The 20,413-nt window shown below is 39.0% G+C and overlaps 1 protein-coding gene and 1 long non-coding RNA gene across 2 annotated transcripts in view; one reads left to right on the top strand and one right to left on the bottom strand.

Moving 5' to 3' along the window:
* Positions 1 to 20,413, top strand: part of DNAJC5B (DnaJ heat shock protein family (Hsp40) member C5 beta) — a 60,354-nt gene that overhangs the window by 33,514 nt on the left and 6,427 nt on the right. Inside the window, exons 4-5 of the mRNA XM_073794455.1 lie at positions 8,962 to 9,175; positions 12,466 to 12,637. Coding sequence (XP_073650556.1) covers positions 8,962 to 9,175; positions 12,466 to 12,637 — 386 coding nt within the window. The remainder of the gene's footprint in view (positions 1 to 8,961; positions 9,176 to 12,465; positions 12,638 to 20,413) is intronic.
* Positions 17,013 to 20,413, bottom strand: part of LOC141276892 (uncharacterized) — a 34,448-nt gene continuing 31,047 nt past the window's right edge. The window contains exon 3 of the long non-coding RNA XR_012327198.1: positions 17,013 to 17,628. This is a non-coding gene — a long non-coding RNA (uncharacterized lncRNA). The remainder of the gene's footprint in view (positions 17,629 to 20,413) is intronic.

Genomic DNA, 20,413 nt, shown 5'->3' on the forward strand with positions numbered 1-20,413 from the left:
GAAATTCAAGAATTCAAAGGCAAGGTTTAACAGGTCAGAGAGCTGACTGGACAACAGACCAGAAGAAAATAACCAGAAAGAATTACAGAGGACAAAAAACAAAACAATAAGATAAAATACATAGAGGATCTATTAAGAAGGTCTTAGATAAGTGCAACTGGAGTCTGAAAAGAAGCGTAGACAGAGGATAAGGGGAAAGCTATTTGAAAACATAATGTATGTGAATTTTCGAGGTTCATGAATGATATCAATCCATATATACCAGAAGCCCAATAAAAGCCAACCAGAAGAAATAAAAGTCTATATTTAAGCACATCACAGAAAAACTGCTGAAAACCAAAGATGGAAAGCCCCTATGGAAAAGAACAAAAATTAGACTTACAGCAGAGTTTTTCAAGAGATAATGAAATCCAGAAGACAATGAACTGAAATCTGGATGAAAGAAAACGGATGAAAGAAAATAACTGATAGCCTACAATTTTATAACCAGGGAAAATACTCTTCAAAAATGAAGGTGAAATAAAGACATTTTTAAGCTAAACAAAAACCGTAAGAATTAATAATCAGCAGATCTACACTAACAGAGATACTAAAGAGTGTTCATAGACAGAAGGAAAATGATCCCAGATGTATGGTCAGTGATGCAGGAAATAACTAATGGCAACAAAATTGGAAAATATGTGAGGAAATGTACACAAATACTAATTGTATGAAATATCATCATACGGTTGACCCTTGAACAACAGGAGTTTGAACTGCACGGGTCTACTTATATGTGGATTTTTTCCCCCAATACCACAGTACTACACAATCCATGATTGGTTGAATCTTCAGATGTGGAACCACAGATATGGAGGGCCAGCTATCAGACTTGAGCATCTACATATCTGGGTATCCACAGAGGATACTAGAACCAATTTCCCATGGATACTGAGGGACAGTTATATACTAATTGTATTAAATAATATTTTTTGAGGGCTTAAAAGATTTACAGAATTAAAGTACATGCTACCAATAACACAAGTTGGGAAGACAGTAATAGTGTTAGTGTTCTAAGATTTTTATATTGTCTTGGAGAAAGACAAAAGTACATTGACTTTAGACTTTGATAAGTCAGGGATTTTCTAATTTCTAGGGGAACCCCAAAAGGAATAATAAAAGATTGTGCATTTTCCAAAGCAACAGAGGGGAAAAAGTATAATAATGAAAAATAATCAATCTAACAGAAGGCAAGAAAGGAGAGGAAAAGAAAAATACTTTAGATGGGACAGAAGAATATAATGAAGCGGTAGATTTAACCTGTAATAAATCAACAATTAGATTAAGAGTAAACATAGACTAAATGCTTCAATTAAAAGAAAAAGATTGTCACTGTGAATAAAATAATCCAAAACTATATGTTTACAAAAGACACATCTAATATATAAGGATATAGAAAATTAGAAAATAAAAGGAGAGAAAAATATAGTCTATGTATAAGCCTACCCAAAGAAAGCTGGTGTAGCTTTATTAATATCAAAGTAAAGATGAAAAGTATTACTAGCAAAAAGAGGTGTATTTCATAATGATAAAAGTTCAATTCACCAGGAATATATAACAGTTGTGAATCTGTATACTTCTAAAGAACATGGCCTAAACTACAGAAAGCAAAAAGTGACAGAACTATAAGGAGAAATACGCAAACCTACAGTAATAGTGGGAGATTTTAACATACCTTGCTTGTAGAACAATAAAATGGCAAAGAATACAGAAGATTTGAACAAAAAAATTTAGCAAAGAAAATTTATTGTTCTTATATATGAACAAAGCACCCAACAGGTACAGAATACATATTCTTTAAAGTACACATGGAACATGTATAAAAACTGAACATATAATGAGCCATAAAGCAAATCTCAAATTTTGAAGGATTTAAATCATATAGAATATGTTCTCTCACGGCCGTGCAATCAAGCTGCACTGTAGTGAGAGCAAAAACAAAAAGATGGCTAGAAAATCCCCATATGTTTGAAAATTCAGACGCACAATTTAAAATAACTCCTGGGTAAAATAAACCACAATTAAAATTAGAAAATACCTAAAACTGAATGTTTCATATTAAAACTTGTGGAATGTAGTTAAAGTAGTACTTAGAGGGAAATTTACAGAATTAAATGCACGTATTAGAAAACTGAGTCCAGCAATAAGTAAAATAATACATAATTAAGTTGAGTTTATCCCAGGAACACAAGTGTCATTTAACACTAAGAAATCAATCACATTAACAGATTAAAAAAGAAAAAATGTATCTTCTCAACAGATGAAGAAAAAACATTTGATTGAAATTCAATATTCATTCATTCTTAGTGAATTAGTAAAAGGAGAAGGAAAGAAAAGTGTCTGCTTTAGTCACTCTTACTTGACATCATACTGGAGGTCTTAGCCAGGACAATAAGGAAAAACATAAAATGATATAAGAATTGAAATGAAAAAAAATTCATTATTTGCAGATTATATGATTGTATATGTAGAAAATGCAAAAGAACCTATAATTTATTAAAATTAATACATGAGCTTAAGTTTGTAGGATAAAAAATCAATATATAAAAATCTTTTACATCTGCAATAAATTAAGAAAAATATTTTAATATCAAAACCACACAAAGGGCTTCCCTGGTGGCGCAGTGGTTGAGAGTCCGCCTGCCGATGCAGGGGACGCGGGTTCGTGCCCCGGTCCGGGAGGAGCCCACGTGCCGCGGAGCGGCTGGGCCCGTGGGCCATGGCCGCTGAGCCTGCGCGTCCGGAGCCTGTGCTCCGCAACGGGAGGGGCCACGGCAGTGAGAGGCCCGCATACCACAAAAACAAAAACAAAAACAAAAACAAAAAAACAACAAAAAAAACAAAACCACACAAAAATAAGTTCCTAGAAATAAAGCTAATAAAATATATGCAGAACCTAAATGGTAAAACGATAAACTTTGAGTTCTAAATAAGTAGACATACCATACAAAATTAATCTATAGAGTCAAATGCAATTGTAATAAAAATCCCAGTAGAGAGAGAGAGTGTGTGTGTGTGTCTGTGTGTGTGTGTGTGTAAACTAACAAACTAGTTCTATAATGTATGTGGAAATACAGAGGGCCCAGAACAGCCACAGAACTCCTGAAGAACAACAATATGGAAGAACTTGCTCTTTAAGATACTAAGACATATTTTAAAGGTATAATATTCAAGACTTTATTAGCCCAGAAGTAGCCAAATAGACCAATGGAGCAGAATAGAGATCCTATTTAAAATACAGGGAAAGGATTTTATCTTTTTAATAAATGATGCTAGGATAATTGGATATCCATATTTTAAAAATGAAATTGTATGCTTACTTTCTACCGCATTAAAAAATCAACTACAAATGGGTCATTGACTTCTATGTGAAAGGCAAATCTATAAAGATTTTAAAGAGTTTATAAGACAATATCTTCCCTAATTTAGGAAAAGATTGATTAATTAAACTAATTAAAATTAAGAATTTCTGGACATACAGATGGCCAAAAGCACATGAAAAGATGCTCGACATCGCTAATTATCAGAGAAATGCAAATCAAAACTACAATGAAGTACCACCTCACACCGGTCAGAATGGCCATCATCAAAAAGTCTACAAATAATAAATGTTGGAAAAGGTGTGGAGAAAAGGGAACCCTCCTACACTGTTGGTGGGAACATAAATTGGTACAACCATTATGGAGAACAGTATGGAGGTTCCTTAAAAAACTAAAAATAGGGCCACCTATGATCCAGCAATCCCACTGCTAGGCATATATCCAGAGAAAACCATAATTTGAAAAGATACATGCACCCCAATGTTCATTGCAGCACTATCTGCAATAGCCAGGACATTGAAGCAACCTAAATGTCCATCGACAGAGGAATGGATAAAGAAGATGTGGTACATATATATACAATGGAATATTACTCAGCCATAAAAAAGAAAGAAATAATACCATTTGCAGCAACATGGATGGACCTTGAGATTATCATGCTAAGTGAAGTCAGACAGAAAAAGACAAATATAAGGTATCACTCATATGTGGAATCTAATTTAAAAAATGATACAAATGAACTTATTTACAAAACAGAAACAGACCTACCAATATTGAAAACAAACTTATGGTTACCAAAGGGGAAACATAGCGGGGAGGGATAAATCAGGAGCTTGGGATTAACATACACACACTACTGCATATAAGGTAGATAACCAGCAAGGACCTATTGTATAGCACAAGGAATTCTACTCAGTATTCTGTGATAACCTATATGAGAAAATAATCTGAAAAAGAATGAATATATGTATATGTATAACTGAATCACTTTGCTGTACACCTGAAACTAACACAACTTTGTAAATCAACTATATTCCAATAAATTTAAAAAAAAACAATTTAAAAAAGAATTTCTGTTCTCCAAAAGCTTCCATAAGGAAACTAACAACAACAAAAAAGCCTTAGAAACAGAGAATACATATGCAATACATAAACTGACAAAGAATTCATATATAGAATACTATATTTTAAATCCTACAGATTCATTTTAAACATGAAACTAAAAACTGGTGAAAGACCAACATACACTTAAATAGAGGATATCCAAATGACATATATATCAGCCTCATTAGTAATTAGAATACAAATTAAACCACAAAGGGATACACACACACACACACACACACACACACACACACACACACGCACACACACAAGCTACCAGACCATCAAACATTAAAATGTCTGTCAATACTAAATGTCAGGGAGACGTGCATTGGAACTCATATACTGGTTTCTTATACTTTCACTTGGGTGTTGCCGGAGTCCAAGAGGGCACAAGAGTTCCACTGAACTTCTACTATGAAGACATACTATTAAGTTCCATAGTTGCAATACTTGCCAAACACGTAGGGTTACTAGTCTAGGGTTTGTTTTCACCTGAAAACTGGTTTATAGCAGTTCATTTTCCTATCTACCACCAGTCTTCTTCCCGTTATAGTCAGTTTTTTTTCCTAGAAATAACAGTCTATATCTAATATGAGCTCAGATTTTTTTCTTTTTTTTTTTTGCTACCTTTGCTGTTGATGATGCTGCCTCTGCCATGAGGGCACTTTTAACGGTTCTAGCATATAGGAAGAAACCAGTGCCTCACCCTCCCTCTTCTACTCTTTCATTTTAGGTAGCAGGTAGCTTTCTTCTGGGACTTGGGAGGGGCAATAAACTTTGTGGCTGAGGGAGTTTAGCAGAAAGTCACACAGCAATGGGGAAATCTTTGAAATAGGAAGCAACGAAAGGTAATTGGAGAAGGCAGCTAAAAATGTGTTGAGTGGGGAAAGGCAGCTATAGATACAGCTATGTCATGATGGAACTTAGTCCCCTGAGGTTCAGGGCCAGCCTTTCCAAACAAGAAGGTCTCCTCTGACATTCCAACCCCATGGAGATAGATTTGGTCTTGAGCTGGGGCAACATGGTCAGAACTGGGTCTTAGGTGATTCACAGACTGGTAGAGAATAGTAGGTAGATCTTACCTGAGTGTTAGATGGTGTGAGAAAGAGAATTGGGCATTACAATTCTTAGAATTATTCCACTGCCTCAAAATAGGTAGATCTTAGGAGCCTTTGGTAGTTACAACTATAAATCCATGTTGATCCTATCTGCCACTCAGTTGAAGGCTGTTATTGGATTTTGAAGTGGAAATTACAGGTATTGATGCTATTTCTAATATTAGTTGTAGCCATACCAGATTAACCGTGACTAAGAGTATAGAAAGATTTGGAATTAAAGGCTCATGTTCTGGTTGAACATTGCATCACTTTTAAGTATAAAATGAGAAATTATAAGGAAGATCTTTAAAGTGAATAGGCAATGTTATATTTAAATGTACTCCAAGCAACTCTCCTTTCACCCTAAATTCCATACGTGTTTTCCTGCCGTACAGACACCACCAAGGGGGTGAGTCATCGATCAACTACCTCCTTGAGCAATTGTGTAACTTTGGCAGCTGCCTCTGCTAGCCACATTTCCTGAGGATTCCTCAGGGCCAAGAGCATCTGCCATGAGGAGTCAGAGTGCTGCTGATTACCAGGAATTGGATTTGTTACAAATGGAGATGCTCCAGCCCTCTGAATTTGCCAGCTCCATTGTTAGAGGAATGTGATAAATAGTTGAGTGTGTCTGCCCTTGAAAGTTGACAAAGATCCAAGCAGCTTAAAATGACACGTTTCTCCGGATAAGTCTTGGGTAGTGTGTGCATCGGTCTACAACTGAACCCTAGAAATAAAGAAATATATGTAAAGAGGCATTTTCCAGGGATTTTTTTCTTTCAGGGCAGAAGTAAGAGCCTCTGCATTTGGTTGGCCTGGACATGATCTCTGGAACTGGTAGGGGAAAATGCTGCAATTGTATTCCAGGGCACAGAGTGAGAATTCCAGGAATATTGAGCCATTAAAATTAATGTGCTTAAAGAATCCACTTGAGACTTTCTGATAATGATTGTTGTATTATTAAAGTTTGAGGACTTCTTTCTTCCTTCCTCCCCCCCTCTAATTTGGTAGTGGGTCATTTAAGGGAACAAACTCTAAACTTTCAGTTATTAAAGGAGCATAAAATTTTTAACTGGAGCTTAAAAATACTTAGGGAAGGAAACTGCACAAGTAGTATGTATATTTTTTTTATAACAAGAATAAACAAAGAAGCACCTATAATCTCAGCTATAATCACAGTTAAGCATGGTTATAACCTTTCATTTTTCTCTTTATTTCTACTTATTGTTATGCTTTATTTTCCCTATATAAAGACATATATACAATTGTCTGTGTGTGTATGTGCATATATGCATGTGTAGATGTGTTATGTGTGTATGTGTGTGCACGTGTCAAGGTCACCAAAGATTTCTGTAACACTAAACCCAGTAATCACTTCTTAGTTGTCATTGTACATGACCTGTCAATAGTACTTGACACAGGTGACCACCCTCTTCCTTGAAATACTTTGTTCACTTGGATCCCATCACCCCATATTCTCCGGATTTTTCCTTCTGCATCACTGGTCTTTCTTTCTTCATCTCCTCTGTAGTTCTTCCTTCCCAAAGCTCAGCCCTTGGACTTATGTTGGATCTAACTCACTTGGGAATCTTTTCCAGTTCCATGGCTCTAAATACCATCTACCTGCTGAGAACTCCCAAATGTACATCTCCCAGAGTAACTCTCATTTGAACTCAGGCTCATATATCTCTCTACCTCCGTCACACTTGTAAGTCTCATATGCATCTCACAGGTGTTCAAAATAGAACTGTGAATCCTAGCAAATCATTTCCTACTACCAAAAAAAAATCTCTTGCCAACTCTTTAAATAGTAACTCCAAAATTCCAGTTGCTCAAGCCAAAACTTCGGTGCCACCCCTCATTCCTTTTTCTTTCACATCCCACAACCAATCCATCAGCTAGCCCTCAAAGTGTACCAGAATCCAACCACTTCCAACTAATCATCCACTACCACACTGGTCCAAACCACCATGAACTTCCCCTAAAAGAGTCTCCTGCTTTTGCCTTTGTCCTCTCCAAGACTGAGTGATCCTTCTAAACTAAAATCAGATCATACCACTTTTCTTCTCAAAACACTCCAGGAGCTTCCCACATCACCTAGACCAAAAGCCAAAGTCCTTGCAATGTCTTACTTTTCTAATTCAAAAATATGTAGAAGGCAGCATAATGCTCAGGGTCAGATTGCCTGTGTTCAAAGCCTGGTTCTAATTATTAGCTGTATGATGTTGGACAAATTACTTAACCTCTCAGTGGCTAAATTTCCTAACTGTAAAATGGGATTATTATAATACCAGTCTCATAGAGCTGCAGTGAAGATTAATGAATTAATATTTATAACAGGCTTACAATAGTCCTGGCATGTAGTAAACATTATAAAAGTTTTTTTTGTTTGTTTGTTTTTGTGGTACGCAGGCCTCTCACTGTTGTGGCCGCTCCCGTTGTGGAGCACAGGCTCCGGACGTGCAGGCTCAGCAGCCATGGCTCACGGGCCCAGCCGCTCCGCGGCATGCGGGATGCGGGATCTTCCCGGATTGGGGCACGAACCCATGTCCCCTGCATCGGGAGGCGGACTCTCAACAACTGCGCCACCAGGGAAGCCCCATTTTACATTTTTAATACTTGATTATAACTGAAGAATAAAGAACACTCACAAATCACCCCTCTGCCCCCAATACACACACAATGCAACACAACACACACTCATAGCCTTATGGAATTGCTTTATGATCCACAGAGGAGAGAGGGCCTTGTACTCACAAGTAAATTTCTATAGATTATTTGAAATGGGAAGACCTATTTGAAAAGAGGTCAAATACACATTTGAATACAAGGTAAGTCATGGTATTTGTCCATAAAAACAAAAGGGAGTTAGGATTTGTAAAAAAATTGTGAAAGGGTCATAATATTTATTCAAGGGTGTTTAAATCAGAGATTTTTTTTTGACAGTTGAGTTTTAACTTTTAGAATATGTGGTGTGAAGTTTTGTTAATTCTGGAAAAGTCTTCCAGTTCTAGATGAAATTGTGGTATAAACTGGTCCTATTGCTGGAACTCTTAAAGGCCTCTGCATGTTGAGGTGGGCTACTGATGAGCTTCCAGGTAAAAATAAACTTCACATATTTGCCAATGGCAAAATGTCTAAGACTCAACAGCTATGCAGCTATTGAGAATTCCTTTGAGGATGTGAGGGGAGAAACAATACTATGGTGCCTGCACATTAGAAACACGAGGCAACATTTAATGGAAACTTGCTTAGTTGAATCAACATTAGTATGAAATGTAACATTTCATGGTATTTACACGTATAAAAGATGTACAAATGAATAATGCCCTTCTAAAATGTCGTTGTAACACCTGTCAAGTAACACTTTTCCTCACTTTTTTTTTTAATTTTAAAAGAAAATTGGCCTTGAAACACCATCCAGACAAGAATCCAGATGACGCAGGTGCTGCTGAGAGGTTTAAAGAAATCAACAACGCCCACGCAATACTAACTGACACGTCAAAAAGAAACATATACGACAAGTACGGATCACTGGGACTCTATGTGGCCGAGCAATTTGGAGAGGAAAATGTTAATACCTACTTCATGCTGTCAAGCTGGTGGGCAAAGGTGAATTGGATGCTTTGTTTCTCTTGAAAACAATTTCTTAGAAGATCATGATATTATTCACTCTTTTAGACTCCATCTCAAAGAAAGTCTAACCTTGCTATATTACTAAACTCTTACAGATAAAAGGAGCTGTTATTTAAGGATCGTTTTTGCTTTAGCTCACCAAGTAATTATAAAATACAGCATGGCTTAAAATACTTCTAGACATTAATTAGATTTGAATTTGAAGCTTCAGGTTAATTCTGACTGCCCTCCCTACCCCCATAATGACAAATTAAGAACTGACTCATTGCTGAAAACCTAAAATAATTTATTAGTGTGACAACTGTTTAAAAATTATTATGGGACAAATTTAGCCATGTACTTTCCTATCTATAGCATAGGCTACATCAGCAAACACAGTACTGTGGAGAATACATGGTAATTAGGTCATAGGTTCACATGGAGCCTGCTGGGAAGTAGTGGAGAAGGAAATGAGGGGAAAAAGGTAAGAATTAAATAGGGCAGCACACTGAGTTGGTGAGAGAGAGGAAGAGAGAGAGAGAAAAAGGATATCTAGTCAAGAAAAAGGCAAGATTTTTAAGGACTTATTGCGACCGGGATTGACTTTTGACAGTAAATTTTGTGGGATTTCCTAAGAATCCCTAGTATATGCATGCTTGGTGATAGTTTTATATTTGTTTATGAGTATTAATATCCTTATCTTCTGATAAAAGTATATTTACATATAAATCATACATATGGTCCATCTGCATCTTTTTTGGACAGTTCACATACATGTAGTAAGTTCACAGTTCACACATTTTGTGAAATCAGATGAACTCACATTCATATGAGTTGTAATTAATAAAGAAACAGCAGATCTCCAGAGGCAGATGTCATGTTCAGTAGTACTCTGCTACTTTCTTCCGCTAAAATAAATCTTGCTAAATTGAATAGTTTTATATACGCAGGACAAGAGAGAATATGTTTTTGTTCATAGGCATGGGGAGAGAGAGTCTGCAGCCTAAAGCCTCATTTGCCTTCTGCAGTCCTCAGAATTCCTTTTCTTGGGGATAACTGGGAATCCCACTGAAACCTCCTTTTTTTATCACTCAAGACTTGGGAGGGAGACAAGTTTCTGCCTAGAGGATGTGGAACTTAGAATGAGAGTGTACATATTGTCAATGTCATTTATGATGATAGTTTGAATGTTTATGTAAAATACAGGCTTCTGTGGGAAACTAACCCCCAGGTATGACACTATTTCCATGGGAAGGTACATCTGGAGTTCTAGATAATTTACACACTAGCATCTGACTGCATATTGGGGCCTACCTGCATAAAAAGGAGAATAGATTTCCTTGCCCAGGAAGTTGACAAAATTGATCAAAATTCATATAGACAAGCAGAAGCTGTTCAGTAGTGTAAGAGATATACATAAAATAATTCCTGATGTGGCTCTTTAAAAATAAGGCCACAAAGAAATCTACCTTCCCCTTCTGCTTGTGCCAAAGCCTAACTGCCCCGTGCCCTTTAGAGTGGCCTGGCACACAGTGATCATGTATTAAGCATGCATTACATGTATGAATCAGTGTACCAATTTGAAAATGTTTTAAAAACAATGGACACCTACTTATGCCTTGTACTGCACTAAGCACTGCAAGGATAAGGCAAGGTTATTTCTGCAACAGGCAAATAATCTAGTTGGAATAACTAAAGAACAAAACAATACATGTATCAAAGGAAATTTTCAGAGAGGAGAAAAAATATGGGAATGGAATAGTGAAAGCAAAAAAGGTCAAAAGTAGGTAAAAAAAAGGGGGTGCTTGTTGGGGCACTGGCTCAGGAACACTGCACAGGAGGGTCTTAGAGGCAGTTGGTGAGGAGGAAGTGTTTTTATACTTTTCAGAGTAATTTAAGAAATGTATGACTCTGAAGATGTAGAGAATCCATAGCAAAAAGATTATAGGTGTGAGGGTGTATAAAATCACTTTCTATTTCAAATAACATGCTTTTAATAAAATCATAAACGTATTTTGCACAGTTAACAAAAATGGGATTGTTTTCACTTCAAATTGGATTGGGAGAGTTTAATCTTTTAATCTTTAGCTATGGCAAACTGAGTGAGGAAACCTTTTATATCCTGGTGCTGTTCACTAGGAGGAACAAATCATTTGTTTATCTACTAATCAATTAATACCTTCATTAATTCAGTAGGCATTTCCTGTGTACCACACTCCAGGTACTAAATCCTTAGGTAGAGGAGGGATTGAAAGACAACTAACATATAGTTTAGCCTTGAAGAAGTTCACAGTCTGAGACAGAATTATAAACTCATCACTGTCTTAAAGTGTCAACAAAATAAGACTATGGTGGACATTTGTATGGCATGCAGTTGGGGCACAAAGGAGGGAGTAATTGTTCTGGAGGACATGGGAATCAGGAAAGATGTCAGACAGAGGATCTTTGAGATAATCTTAAACACGGAGTGGGTATTTTCTAGATGACTAGGGAATGGGACAGTGGGTGTCTAGGCAGATGGTTCCATAGGGAGAGCAAAGCTCTGCAAGGATGGCAGGAACAGGGCCATGTTGGTGCAGGGAAGGCACTGGAAGAGGCCAGATGACCATTAATAAGGAGCTCCAGCCTTTTCTAAGAGGCAGGAGAGTCGCTGCATGGGTTCAAGAGAACATGTCAGAAACCTCCAGCAGCAATGTGCAGAGTGGGCTAGGGGCAAGAGTGGAAGCAGATAGGTCAGTTAGGAGGCTACTGAAGTGTCCAGAGCAGAGATAAGGGGATCCATTCTAAAGCCCTACCAATCAAGAGAGAGGCAATGGGGAGGGGGCAGAGATGGTGAGGAGAGAGACTGCAGGACGTGGTGACTGAGAGGAATGCGGTGGTGTCAGGACTGGCTATCCCTAGCTCTTCTTGGTGAGAATGACTCAGTGCCTTTGGTTAGCCCATGTGACCTGTAGAGGTTATGTCTGTTGGTTTGTTTGTTTGCTCTGCTCTTAATAATGATCACCACGGCTTAAGAATAAAGAAGAAAATGTCATACTTCATTATTTGGCTGCAAGTCACTTGTTCCTGGCTTAACTTGTCAGGCGAAACTCTGTGAGGCATTTGTTTCCAAGGAAACTAAAAAGATAGTCCTCCATGGAATAAGGATGAGGGTGAATATGTGGTCTCTGGGGTGAACTGTGATGCCTTCAGGTCTCTGGAGGTACATGGGTCCACACTTGATTTCTGGGGTCTCCTACACCCCACTACCCCTCACCCCTGTTTTGCTTTGCCTCTGGTTCCCCTAGACTTTGTTTGTCATCATTGGCCTCTTGACCGGCTGCTATTTCTGCTGCTGTCTCTGCTGCTGTTGCAACTGCTGCTGTGGACGCTGCCGGCCTAAGTCATCGATGCCAGAAGAGGACTTCTATGTGTCCCCAGAGGATCTTGAGGAGCAGATCAAGACTGACATAGAAAAAGGTACAGCAAGATGAGAACAGAGTAGGGGGTGTCTCTTCATAGGCCTGGCCAAGCACCAGGTCCCATGGCGATGGCTGTCGCTAAAGTGAGAGCGATACAACGACCAAATGGGGGGAGTGCCGTAGACTTTTACCTTTGGTACCTCTTTTGGAGAGGGTGAAAGGACAGTTACCTTTACCAGCCACAGAGAAAAGCAGAACCTAACACTGTCAGAAAGAAGTCATGACATATGTAAAACCGGATGAACTCACATCTGAGCTTATGATCACAAGGCAAAGCTAGCACAATTCACAGTCTCATTACGAAAGAGTGAACTGTGGGTTCAGGGAGGTTTGGGTGGGAGTGCCCAGGGGTAGGAGGTAGGAGAACCAAGGCAGAAATTTCTCCCAGGAGAAGCATGTCAGCCTGTTACTTTAGGATCTCTATTCAGATAGAAGGGAATGGACATCAAGAGAAGTCGACAGCCCTTGACTTTTCTTCCTTTTGATTACTTGATGATGAGTTCTGGGTAAAACTGGGGGAGGGTAGTCTTTCTTCCCCAGAAACGCAGCTTCCTTCCAAAACCACACATTCAGAGCTAGCCTCAAACCAGCCTCAAGAATACTGTCTGATATAAACGGGACTGTTTGCTTTGTTAAACCACCTGCACATGCCTGTCAATGTGTATGCATGGCCGTGACAGATTACTCGATTCTTCAAGCTCACTAGACCCAGCAATGATAACGAAAAAATGTAAGGAAAGACAACAATCTCACGGAATTCACATCATCAGGAATACTTCATATTCTCTGGGAAATGCCTTTGTTTAAACAAACTGGAGTCAAACCTGCCATCATCCTTTCTGTCTTGCAGCCATAATCCTACTGTCATTTTCTCCTGCAGAATGCATCATTATTCTGGGTAACAGACTTCATCGCTAAGTCACAAAGAAGCCTGGACAGCCAAATAAACAATTCAGACTGTGACCCGCTGCTGTCAGAACTGCGGAAATCAGGCATGGTGCACTTCTGTGTACTATACTCTGATTCCTTTGATCACAATGAAGCAGAAATTCCAGGACATCAGACAGAGGAGAGACTGTTTAAAGGCTTCCAGATACTTTCAAATTCCCTATCAAATGTGGTACTAAGTAATACCCAGTTATTACCCACCCCGAGTCCAGCTTAAAGAAAGGAGTCTTCAATCATGTGAACTGTACTTAGTCTCAGACCATTTTAGGATTGGGAGATCAGAGAGGACAGAAGGGATTTTCCTGCAAGCTGTGATTCCTTCCCAGGGGGACCACTGGGTGGCCAGTCTGGCAAACAGGGGGTTTGTTCTCACCATTTTGTATTACTGCCCCTGGAGCCAAATTGTAGGCCCATCGTGAAATACAATTACAACTTTCTTTTGCTTCATTTGGGATATAAGATGACAAATCTTCTAACAGGGCATACACACCAAAAACAGCAAGCAAGCTGTATTACTCGTAAATGGGTTAAACAGAGATACACACGTATAAACTCTTCTTCAGGGAAGAGTCAGTGACTTCGGCATAAATTGCTTAAGAATGATGAGCCCGGGGGCTTCCCTGGTGGCACAGTGGTTGAGAGTCCGCCTGCCAATGAAGGGGACACGGGTTCGTGCCCCGGTCCAGGAAGATCCCATATGCCGTGGAGCAGCTGGGCCCGTGAGCCACGGCCGCTGAGCCTGCGCGTCCGGAGACTGCGCGTCCGGAGACTGCGCGTCCGGAGCCTGTGCTCCGCAACGGGAGAGGCCGCCGCAGTGAGAGGCCCGCGTACAGCAAAAAAAAAAAGTGAGAACGATGAGCCCAGTGCATTCATCTCATCTGCTCTTTTGAGGGAGATAAACTGTTATTAGATCATGTCAGGGGTCGCTGGGCCCATTGTTCATAGGATCTCCCATAATATCCATCAACCCAGTCCAGTCACTGACAGAGGATAGGAAGGGGCAGTTAGATAGGAGAGTGCTGTCATCGGCATCCACTGTGCCAAGCTTATCTTAACTTTTCCTTTATAGTGCGGGAACCAAGTCTAGGTGAACTGAACCTAGATACCTCAAATCCAGTGTTCCACACTTTTCTGAAAAGCCTCAAAGTCTTTCCTTTTTAAATTAGATAAAAGCTCCACCAGGGCATTTCAGCAGACCTTCTTTGCAGAAGATTTCTTTTCTGGAACAGAAATTCATACTCAGTGCCAAATTCCACCCAGATTTCCTTCCTGCAGAGTTGTTGGTGATAAATCTACATGCCGTTCACTGTTCTCAGTTCTGACACCCCAGAGTTACCAATTCCATTGCAGAGGGCAGATTCCAGACTTAGTAAGTCACGAACCCATTTGGCTGTGTTACTGTTAGTCTTAACCAAAAGGAAAAACTCTATCCTATTCCTAAATATTTCAAAGCTCCTATGCAGAGTTAATCAAGGTTTTCAAGGGCCAGAAACTTACACAATTTGGACAGTCCTTTTAGGGATAAAGAATATCAAATTACAGATACAAAATTAGATCTGAAAGTGAATACTTATTTATAATGAAAAAAAGAAATTACAAAAAAATTGCAAAGCTTAAAAACTGATAAATGTCTTAAATATCATAAAATTTGAAAAACAGCAACAGTTTAATTAACTGCCTGACACACCTTTATAATACTTTCCCCCTGTGCTTTCTGGGTGTGTATTCTTTGATTGCCTCTTCACTTAATAATAATTTCATTAATATCACTTCCTTAGGGAGAACAGAAAAATTACTGTCCTTCCTCTAGCATGTTTCTTCAAAATTTGTTTTTTATTATTGGTAGATTAGAAAAGTTTCAGTCTTAATGTTGCCTAACTTTTTAAGGATTGTTATCAGGTTTAAGAAAACTCCTATCTAGTTTATTTCATATATAAGATGTAAATTTGGAAGAAATTTTTCCACAGACCAATTCTGACTACACACTTCAAACCTTGTTGTCCCTCCATCACCCAATACTTCCAGGATCAGAGCCCACTGGACACATTCATAATGTGTGACACCATGTCTGGCATGGATTTTCATGTCCCCTAAGCAATTAAATTGGGATAGTGAGCTATAGGAGTTATCTCTAAAGCCACTGTTATGCCAGTATGGCTAGCAATAATTATACACAGAGTTGCTGCAAGCCACAGAAACACAGTTTCTGTTCAAGAGTAGTGGTACAGGGTGGGATTTGCTAGTAGAGAGGAGAGATTTGCTTGGGTTATTGTGTCTCTTTCAAGTATGTGAAAGAATGTAATCTAACTTCTACCCTTAAGAAATAAAGGAGGGAAGTTCAAAACAGTGGCATCTTCAATATTCCCTGGTAATTTTAGAACTTGTAAACTGATTCCCATCTCTTTCTCAGAATAAAAATATAATCCCAGTGGCATTCTAGGAACACAGGGGAATTCTATTATTCTTATGAATCAATTAGGAGCAAATAGAAGAGAGACAGTGTCTTGGGGGGTTGTCCACACCCCCTTTTTTGTCTTGGAAAATTTGAAGCTTGAAAGATAAAGGTGACGGATACCAGGTTATTTCCCTTCCTTTCAAATATTCACAAATTAGAAGTTCCACTTTGTGAAATTTTGAGTGTTATATTTAAAACAAGCTCATTTAGACCTTATACTGCTCTGTTAGATAAAGGCCACAATGCAGTCAGAATTCTACTAGTCAAGAGGGCTTTACAGAACATCTTGAGATAGAACACCATTCCCTGGGACCGTGTGTGTGTGTGTATGTGTGTGTGTGTGTGTGTGAGAGAGAGAGAGAGAGAGAGAGAGAGAGAGAGAGAAAGAAAGAGAGGAAGGAAGGAAGGAAGGAAGGAGGGAGGGAGGGAAGGAAGGAAGGGAGGGAGGGAGGGAGGGAAAGGGAGGGAAAGGAAGGCCGGAAGGAAGGAAGGAAGGAAGGAAGGAAGGAAGGAAAAGAAAGAGAAAAATGAAGAAAAAAGAAAAGGAAGGAAGAAGGTATAGAAATGAGCATAAATGGAAACCTGTTATCTCTAAATACCCTGGCAAAGCAAACCAAAAATACAAGAGATAAGTTCAATTTTTTTTTCCAAGCTGCAAGCAGTGGACTGAAAACTCCCAGTTAAACCCAAAAATTTTCTTGCAGAGTCATGATTTCCCCACTTTTTTGAAGGAGAGGAAATAGAGTGTTTAAGGGAGAAGATTTTCTAGTGGGTTGACCTTGGATCTAAAACTGTGAGATTCAGGGCACAGGAAAATCTGTTGACTGCTTAACTGTTCTTGCTACTCACCTGGATGAAACCCAAATAAATTCACAGCCACTGAGCTGAAGAGGCCATATGGCTTCTAATTAGACTCGCTCCCAGCCAAGATATTGAGACATTTATTACATTTGCTGTTCAGCATTCATCACACTTTATTGCCCAGGAAAAGGGCACCAAGGAAGAGATTAAATTCATCCTTCCTCTTTTCACCAATCCCACTCAATCTCCTTCCTATCCCCTTCCCCCCAGTCAAAAGGAACTGATTTCTAAAAATAATTCATGGAAAATAATTCTTGCAACTAGTCCAAAGTCCTTTGCTGCTTCTTTATATGAAAATGACAAGTAAGCACCATCAAGGCCCTGGGCCGGGACAGCAGGACAAGTGAGTCAGCTCAGAACGCTGCCCCGGAAGCTGCTCCAAGGGGACCCAAGGTTTCTTCAGGTTTTGCCTGCTAAGGTTCAGTGAGCAAATTTACTAGACAGTCTTTTCACAGAAAACATTTATTGAGCACTTAATATTTGCCCAACAGTACGCTAGGGGCTAGAGAAAAGAAAGACGCGGTCCCTGCTGTCTTGGACCTTACAGTATCGCAGAGGAGATGGGAAGACAAGTACTCCACAAATAAGTCACACAATGAGCTAGCTAACTTACAGGTATGATAAGTCTGCCAAAGGAGAAGCACAGGGGCTGTGACAGTGAACACTAGGCGGGCCTGACCCAGATGCAAGTGAGGACAGCTTCCCAGAGGAGGTGACATTTAAAGCTGAAAACGTAAAGAATGAGGAGTTAGGGGTGGGAGATTATGGGGAAGGAGAACCCTAGAAGGGAGGGATCTTGACACCAGCACAGCATCTGGCACAGCACCTCCCAGCATCCTGTGGATAATGGTGAATGGAGCTCTCGATGCCAGGCAAGGCAGGGATAGTCACATTAGGCTGTTCAAGTGAACAGTTTGATCAAGGAACTGAATGAAGAGGAAGTTATGCAGAGAGCATATTTGCAAATAACCCCAAACTGGGATATACCCAGTCAAGGGCTCAGACCATCAAAGTGAAATGTGATAGATGGAAAGCAGCTGGAATCCTGGACAGTTGGTTAGATAAGAGCAAAAGCAGTAGGATTTTAACTAGGATGAGGGGAAAGGGAGTTGAGAGAAACCCAGGAGGTTCTGAGGAAGAAAACGCAAAAAGGTAGAGGTGAAATATTATTCAGCCATAAAAAGGAATGAAGTACTGATACATACAACACGGCGGATGAACCTGGAAACATTATGCTAAGTGAAAGAAGCCAGACACAAAAGGACAAACACTGTATGATTCCATTTACATGAATTATCTAGATTAGGTACATTCATAGAGGCAGAAAGCATACTGGTGGTTGCCAGGGCCTGGGGGGAAAAGAGGAACAGGGAACAACTGCCTAATGGGTCTCCTTTTGGAGAAATGTTCTGCAACTAGATAGAGGCAGTGAATTATATATTTAGTACACTGTGAATGTACTAAATTGTTCACTTTATTTATTTATTTAAATTTAATTTTATTTATTTTTGGCTGTGTTGGGTCTTCGTTGCTGCACGCAGGCTTTCTCTAGTATGGCGAGTGGGGGCTACTCTTTGTTGTGGTGTGTGGGCTTCTTATTGCGGTGGCTTCTCTTGTTGCAGAGCACAAGCTCTACGTGAGCCAGCTTCAGTAGCTGTGGCACATGGGCTCGGTAGTTGTGGTGCGCAGGCTCAGTAGTTGTGGCGCGTGGGCTTAGTTGCTCCGTGGCATGTGGGATTTTCCCGGACCAGGGCTCGAACCCGTGTCGCCTGCATTGGCAGGGGGATTCTTAACCACTGCGCCACCAGGGAAGCCCCAAATTTTTCACTTTAAATGGTTACTTTTATGTTATGTGAATCTCACTTCAATTAAAAAATATCTGTAGTAGAGGAGAGAGGGGATTTGACTACAGAAAGAAACTAAACACCCTTTCTTCAGAGAAGGAGAAGGTTCTTTGTTTCCTGAAAATTCACCCATGGCAGGGAGTAGAGGATACCACAAAGCATCAGTATTCACAAAGTGTGGGGAAATGGGAAAGTTGATTATCAGTCTTTTATGCAGCTACCTTGAGAGCAGTACACTATTAGTGGCTAAGACAGAAAAGGGCTTTGAAGTCAGTCCCATTTCAAGCCCCGACTCTATTAGTTACCAGTAGAGATTCTGGGGGTAATTCACTTAACTACTTTATCCCTTATTGTTTTTACTTATCAGAAACATACAAATGAACATTATGTGCCATTACCTTTAGGTTCTTTGCTTGTTGCTCCCTATTTAGAGGTAACTGTTACCCTAAATCATCTGTAATCATTTTCCTTTTTTAAATTTCTGTTTTATTGAGATATTTAATTGACATACAGCACTGTATAAGTCTAAAGTGTGCAGCATGACTTGCCTTACATATATTGTGAAATGATCACCACAGTAAGTTTAGTTAATATCTATCATCTCATATAGACACACAGAAAAAGAAAAAAATGTTCTTTTCCTTGTGATGAGAAGTTTTAGGATCTACTCTGTTAGCAACTTTCAAATATGCCACAGAGCAGTGTTAACTGTAGTCACCATATTGTATATTACAACCCCAGTATTTATTTGTCTTAGAACTGGAAGTTTGTACCTTTTAACCACATTTATGCAATTCCTTGTCTCCTCACTCTCTGCCTCTGGTAACCACAAATCTGATCTCTTTTTCTACGAGTTTGGGTTGTTTTTGTTTTTTTAGATTCATGTATAAGTGAGATCATACAGTATTTGTCTTTCTCTACTTGACTTACTTCATTTAGCATAATGCACTCAAAATCCATCCATGTTGTCACAAATAGCAGGATTTCCCTCTTTTTTTTATGGCTGAAAACTAGTCCATTGTATATATACACCACATTTTCTTTATCCACTCATCCATCAATGAACACTTAGGTTGTTTCCACCCACTTCTTGGCTATCATAATGTAATCATTTTCTTATTATTCTTTTTAGTATTACAACTATATATATTTATGTTCCTAATCAAGTTTATTGCTTGGTTTTACATTTCTGAACTTTAAATCAATGAACTCATACTCAACAATTATCCTTCAACTTCTTTTTTTTTCACTCAACATCATATTTCTGAACTTCATTCGTACTGTGATTGTCTTTCATTCATTTTCACTGTTGTATAATATTCTTCTATGAGAATATCCCAGAAAATTTATTTATCCATTCTACTGCTAGTGGATATTTGGGTATCCAAATCCACTTTTTTGCCATTACAAACAGGGCTATTACAAATATTCTTGTTATGAATGTCTCCTGGTTCATGAGTAGAGTTTTCCAGGTACTGGGTTGGCCAAAAAGTTTGTTCAGCTTTAAGTAAAAATAAAAGACACATTTTTCATTTTCACCAAGAACTTTATTGAACAACGTATTCATTAACTGAATGAACTTTTTGACCAACCCAATATATACACAGGAGTGGAATACCTTAGTCAAAAGATGTGCATATCTACAAGTTATTAGATAACACCAAGT

This window comes from Tursiops truncatus, chromosome 17, assembly GCF_011762595.2.
Source record: "Tursiops truncatus isolate mTurTru1 chromosome 17, mTurTru1.mat.Y, whole genome shotgun sequence".
NCBI lineage: Eukaryota > Metazoa > Chordata > Mammalia > Artiodactyla > Delphinidae > Tursiops > Tursiops truncatus.